Source organism: Salmo salar, chromosome ssa23, assembly GCF_905237065.1.
Source record: "Salmo salar chromosome ssa23, Ssal_v3.1, whole genome shotgun sequence".
Taxonomy (NCBI): Eukaryota; Metazoa; Chordata; class Actinopteri; order Salmoniformes; family Salmonidae; genus Salmo; species Salmo salar.
In genome coordinates this window covers 7279694-7286088 of record NC_059464.1, presented here as the reverse complement: position 1 = coordinate 7286088, position 6395 = coordinate 7279694, and the positions used below count along the sequence as shown (strand labels likewise).

The window sequence follows — 6395 nt, the reverse complement described above, 5'->3', positions numbered from 1 at the left end:
GTCGTTCTTCTTGTCTCTGTTTATTGAAGAGTGAGGATCTTAGCTGTCCCGTGACACTTCCTACGGCTGCCATAGGGTCTCAGAAGGCGGCAAAAAGCTGAATTGTGGCTTTGCAGGCTCTGGCTGAAACAAAGTAGCGCGTTTGGGTAGTGGCTGGTTACAGTACTGTGAGACTCAGGCTCGTGCCCGCGTCGACCGAAAACTCTGTTTACTTTCCTCTGTTTAGCTAAAAGGAGATTCCCGGTCGGAATATTATCGCTTTTCTACGAGAAAAATGGCATAAAAATGGATTTTAAACAGCGGTTGACATGCTTCGAAGTACGGTAATGGAATATTTAGATTTTTTTTGTCACGAATTGCGCACGACCTGATTTACCATTTCAGATAGTGTCTGGGACGCACGAACAAAACGCCGCTATTCGGATATAACGATGGATTATTTTGGACCAAACCAACATTTGTTATTGAAGTAGCAGTCCTGGGAGTGCATTCTGACGAAGACAACAAAAGGTAATCAAACTTTTATAATAGTAAAGCTGATATTGGTGAGTGCTAAACTTGCCGGGTGTCTAAATAGCTAGCCCGTGATGCCTGGGCTATGTACTTAGAATATTACAAAATGTGCTTTCACCAAAAAGCTATTTTAAAATCGGACATATCGAGTGCATAGAGGAGGTCTGTATCTATAATTCTTAAAATAATTGTTATGCTTTTTGTGAACGTTTATCGTGAGTAATTTAGTAAAATGTTAGCAAATTCCCCGGAAGTTTGCGGGGGGTATGCTAGTTCTGAACGTCACATGCTAATGTAAAAAGCTGGTTTTTGATATAAATATGAACTTGATTGAACAAAACATGCATGTATTGTATAACATAATGTCCAAGGGTTGTCATCTGATGAAGATCATCAAAGGTTAGTGTTGCATTTAGCTGTCTTCTTGGTTTTTGTGACATTATATGCTAGCTTGAAAAATGGGTGTCTGATTATTTCTGGCTTGGTACTCTGCTGACATAATCTAATGTTTTGCTTTCGTTGTAAAGCCTTTTTGAAATCGGACAGTGTGGTTAGATAAAGGAGAGTCTTAACTTTAAAATGCTGTGAAATAGTCATATGTTTGAAAAATTGAAGTTTTTGTATTTTAGAGGAGTTTGTATTTCGCGCCACGCCCATCATTGGATATTGGTGCAGGTGTTCCGCTAGCGGAACGTCTAGATGTAAGAGGTTAACCATTGAAAGATCTTTCTGCTTTAATCATTGTTGCGTCAAAAGACAGGTATTCATATTCAAGGCGTTCAGATTTTCAACTGATTTCAAAGATAAAACACCAGCAGGGGGCGAAAGAGTGTATGCATTGTGGAACCCATCATTAGCTTGTGTTTCCCTGGGGAACATATATACTGGTGCACCTTTGTGATAGCAGGTGGTGAAATGTTTGGTGGAAAAGCATTTCACTGGAAGTCCTTCACGGAAGAGGAGACTCTCATCCATACACATTCAGCTCATTTAGGATTCTGGAGACTCAACCGGTAGGCACATGGACATTGTTGTGTAAAATTGTTGCCAGTTAGGTGTTTATTTGTGGTGAGAATTGAGACCAATTGTCTAATTTAGTATATAGTATAATTTAGATAATATGACTACATTAAGATTATATATTTAATTTGAAATGACCTTACTTGAAGTAATGTATATTTCTTTTTGTGTTTTGCCTTTTAAAGGTTATCAACCTAACTAACTAACTAAAGAACTAATTAACTAACTAACTGACTAAAGAAATAAAAGAAGTCAGAAGAAAATTGAGTTGTCCCTTGCGTCCTTCAGTCCTTAAAGGCCTTTTTCAAGTTTGGGCAAAGAGCTGCAGTGTGAACCATACACAACTTGACAGTTGATAACCGCGTGGCAGTGAAGACAAAAGGATTAACGGCCTGAAGTCAGGAAAGCTGTCGTCGCAGAGAGGAATATTGACTGACATCTCAACATGGCGGAGGAAGCTCTTGGAATAACAGTGAAGGAGCTGAAGCAAAAAAGAACTTTAGCTAAAAGCACTTTTACCAAGCAGGCAAACTTCCTCAGCAGAGTCGCAAAGCACATGACTAAAAGAGAACTACAAGAGGAGTTCAAGAAGCTCAAGTCGGAGGCGAGGACGGTCAGTGAGATAAATGACGAGTACAGGGCTGGCCTTCTGGCAGACATTGAAGCTGGAACCGATGAGGGTGAAGAAGCTGAACTGAGCAAGGAGAAGCAGGCTGAACTTGAGAAGACGTTCCAAGAATGCGAGGCACGATTGGATGAGGTCAAGGAGATGGTCCAGTCCAATCTATGGCCTAGATATGGCGAAAATGAGGTGAAGTCTGCAATCCATGAAGCCGAGACAGCCTGTGATGGAGTTGCTCAGATACCTGTTACCGCTGTAAACAGAGATGGCTTTGAGCTACGGTGGGATAGTGTGAAAACACAAGTCCAAAATGCAATCGCAAGCCTAGCAGAGTGGGAGATGTGGATTCCGGTGGCAGAAAAGGAAAGGCTCGGAGGGAGAGTGAAGGATCTGAAGGCATTCGGCAACAACCTTGAAGCAAGGAGGGCAGGATTTCTCACAGCACAAAGAATTGCAGAAGATGAGAGGGACAGAGGGAGAGTGCCGCAGGTGCCCATGCCAGCTCCACAACCGACACTGAGGATAAAGCCAATCTGTCTACCCAAGTTCAGTGGGTATAAAAGGAACTTCCATCGATGGAGAAGAGACTGGGAGAGTCTGCAAAAGCAGGGGGAACCAACAGGCTCAGTCGAGGTAAAGAGGATCCAACTCATTGACAGTATAGATGAGAGGATATGCATAGGCCTCCGTTTGTCTTCCTACAACACTGCTGAGGACATGTTCAGGGTGCTGGGAAACAGATATGGAAACAAGTCTACAATTGCCTTGGAGATAATGGAGGATCTGGAGAAAATTCCTGCTTTAACCTGTTGGGGCTAGGGGGCAGTATTTTCACGGCTGGATAAAAAAACGTACCCGATTTAATCTGGTTACTAATCCTACCCAGTAACTAGAATATGCATATACTTATTATATATGGATAGAAAACACCCTAAAGTTTCTAAAACTGTTTGAATGGTGTCTGTGAGTATAACAGAACTCATTTGGCAGGCAAAACCCTGAGACATTTTCTGACAGGAAGTGGATACCTGATGTGTTGAATTACCTTTAAGCCTATGCCATTGAAACACACAGGGGTTGATTAATGTTTTGGCACTTCCTATTGCTTCCACTAGATGTCACCAGCCTTTACAAAGTGTTTTGAGTCTTTTACTGTGAGATCTGACCGAACAAGAGCCATGGAACGGTGATGGCCGATTTAGACTCTGGCGCGCGAGTTCATGTTGGGTACCCTCGTTCCAATACGTTATAAAAGAGAATGCATTCGTCCACCTTGAATATTATTCATGTTCTGGTTAAAAAAGGCACTAATGATTTATGCTATACAACGTTTGACATGTTTGAACGAACGTAAATATATTTTTTCCCCTCGTTCATGACGAGAAGTCCGGCTGGCTTAGATCATGTGCTAACAACACGGAGCTTTTTGGATATAAATGATGAGCTTTTTTGAACAAAACTACATTCGTTATGGACCTGGGATTCCTGGAAGTGACATCTGATGAAGAGAATCAAAGGTAATGGATTATTTACATAGTATTTTCGATTTTAGATCTCTCCAACATGGCCGTTTGTCTGTATAGCAAAGCATATTTTTCTGGGCGCAGTGCTCAGATTATTGCAAAGTGTGATTTCCCAGTAAGGTTATTTTTAAATCTGGCAAGTTGATTGCGTTCAAGAGATGTAAATCTATAATTCTTTAAATGACAATATAATATTTTACCAATGTTTTCTAATTTTAATTATTTAATTTGTGGCGCTGACTTGACTGCCGGTTATTGGAGGGAAACGATTTCCTCAACATCAACGCCATAGTAAAACGCTGTTTTTGGATATAAATATGAACTTGATAGAACAATGCATGCATTTTGTTCTAACATAATGTCCTAGGAGTGTCATCTGATGGAGATTGTAAAAGGTTAGTGCATCATTTTAGCTGGTTTTATGGTTTTGGTGACGCCTGTCTTTGAATTGACAAAACATTACACACAGCTATTGTCAATGTACTCTCCTAACATAATCTAACTTTATGCTTTCGCCGTAAAACCTTTTTGAAATCGGACAACGTGGTTAGATTAAGGAGATGTTTATCTTTCAAAGGGTGTAAGATAGTTGTATGTTTGAAAAATTTGAATTTTGACATTTATTTGGTTTCAAATTTGCCGCTCTTGAAATGCACCTGCTGTTGATGGAGTGCACCACGGGTGGCACGCTAGCGTCCCACCTAGCCCATAGAGGTTAAGGGCAAATCAGCCTAGGAAAGTTATCGACATGATCCAAACTATAGAGAAGGCCCTGGATGACCTCACGGAGCTTGGAAACACAGGAGCCATTAACAACCCTCTAGTGATCAGATCCATAGAAAGCAAGTTACCTGACGACATCAAGAGAGAGTGGCTTGTCTTCATGGTTAATCCGAGGAATAATGTCACACCAGATAATCACTTTGAGAACCTTCTTAAATTCCTGAAAACACAAGAGGAAATTCTTGATGGAGCAGCTGGGAGTGAGTGAAATGCCAGAAAAGAGAAATGCTTGCATGGAGAGGAAATATGCGTCCACGCGGTCCACAACGAAAGGAGGCTGTGTTCTGTGTGGTGATGAAAAGCACAGAGAAAATATATTATTTTGCAAGCGTGTCAAGGAACTGAAGCCGGTGGAAAAGTTGGCTGCTGTAGAAAAGCTGGGGGCCTGCAAGAGGTGCTTGGTCTGTCATGGAGAAGATGATGAATGCAAAGAGACATACCTGTGCAGGAACAGAAACTGTAAAAAAGACCACCATTTCTTTCTATGCCTGAAGGGAGACTTCAGGAGGAGTGACTCAGAAAGAAGACAATTCAATGTGAGAAGGCATACGCGGACTGAGGAGCAGGAAGAATTTGTATCTAAACTCTCCCCAGAGATGGCAACAAATTCAAGAGAGCGTTCACCAACATCACCGCAAAGACAAACTGTGGTGAAAAGATCCAGCTTGGAGAGATTGTGTCAGGTGCAGTAGAAGAATTGCCCGTTATTCTAATGCTGCTCGAGGTAACTGCCAATGCAGGACAAAAAATTGGAACCCTGATCGACTTGGCATCAGACACATATTATATCACCCACAGAGCTGCCAGGAGATTAAATCTTCGAAGTGAAAACATCACTTTAGTCGTCCATGGAGTTGGGGGGATGGCCATGAAGGTTAAAACCAGAAGATATCTCCTCAGAGTGAGGGTCAAAATGCCTAGAGGCACAGAAAGAGCCCATGAGCTTGTCTGCTATGGTTTGAATGAAATTGCCAACATCCACAGAGTCATCAAACCTGAGCAACTCAAGAAGTTCTTCCCAGAAGTCAGTCTAGGAGATCTGAGGAGACCGGAGAGCATTGAGCTACTGATAAGCCACCGCGAAGGAAGACTTGCTCCGCAAAGAGTGAAGGTGATTGGAGACCTTGTCTTATGGGAGAGCCCGCTAGGAAAGATTGTTGGTGGAGCACATCCAGATCTGTTTGAAGAAGTCTATATGGCCGCGCACAGGTCTGGAACGCACTTTGCTCGATCCATGAGAGCAACCGCTGTCAAGTATCAAGAGATAATTATCCTCTTGGGGCTATGTGGGACGCTAGCGTGCCACCCGTGGTGCACCCTATCAACAGCAGGTGCATTTCAAGAGCGGCAAATTTGAAACCAAATAAATGTCAAAATTCAAATTTTTCAAACATACAACTATCTTACACCCTTTGAAAGATAAACATCTCCTTAATCTAACCACGTTGTCCGATTTCAAAAAGGTTTTACGGCGAAAGCATAAAGTTAGATTATGTTAGGAGAGTACATTGACAATAGCTGTGTGTAATGTTTTGTCAATTCAAAGACAGGCGTCACCAAAACCATAAAACCAGCTAAAATGATGCACTAACCTTTGACAATCTCCATCAGATGACACTCCTAGGACATTATGTTAGACAATACATGCATTTTTAGTTCTATCAAGTTCATATTTATATCCAAAAACAGCGTTTTACTATGGCGTTGATGTTGAGGAAATCGTTTCCCTCCAATAACCGGCAGTCAAGTCAGCACCACAAATTAAATAATTAAAATTAGAAAACATTGGTAAAATATTATATTGTCATTTAAAGAATTATAGATTTACATCTCTTGAACGCAATCAACTTGCCAGATTTAAAAATAACCTTACTGGGAAATCACACTTTGCAATAATCTGAGCACTGCGCCCAGAAAAATACGCTTTGCTATAC

General features: G+C 41.3%; 1 protein-coding gene across 1 annotated transcript; it reads left to right on the top strand.

The window, feature by feature from the left end:
- Window positions 1–1262: 1262 nt before the first annotated feature.
- On the top strand, window positions 1263–2974 carry LOC106583987 (uncharacterized). The gene is made up of 2 exons (XM_014168720.2): window positions 1263–1526; window positions 1822–2974. The coding sequence occupies exon 2, from the start codon at window positions 1979–1981 to the stop codon at window positions 2972–2974; it is 996 nt and encodes a 331-aa protein (XP_014024195.1). The 5' UTR covers window positions 1263–1526; window positions 1822–1978.
- Window positions 2975–6395: the final 3421 nt, after the last annotated feature.

Excerpts from the sequence above, each read along its gene's own strand:
- LOC106583987 (XM_014168720.2), top strand. The coding sequence starts at position 1,979 with ATGGCGGAGGAAGCTCTTGGAATAACAGTGAAGGAGCTGAAGCAAAAA.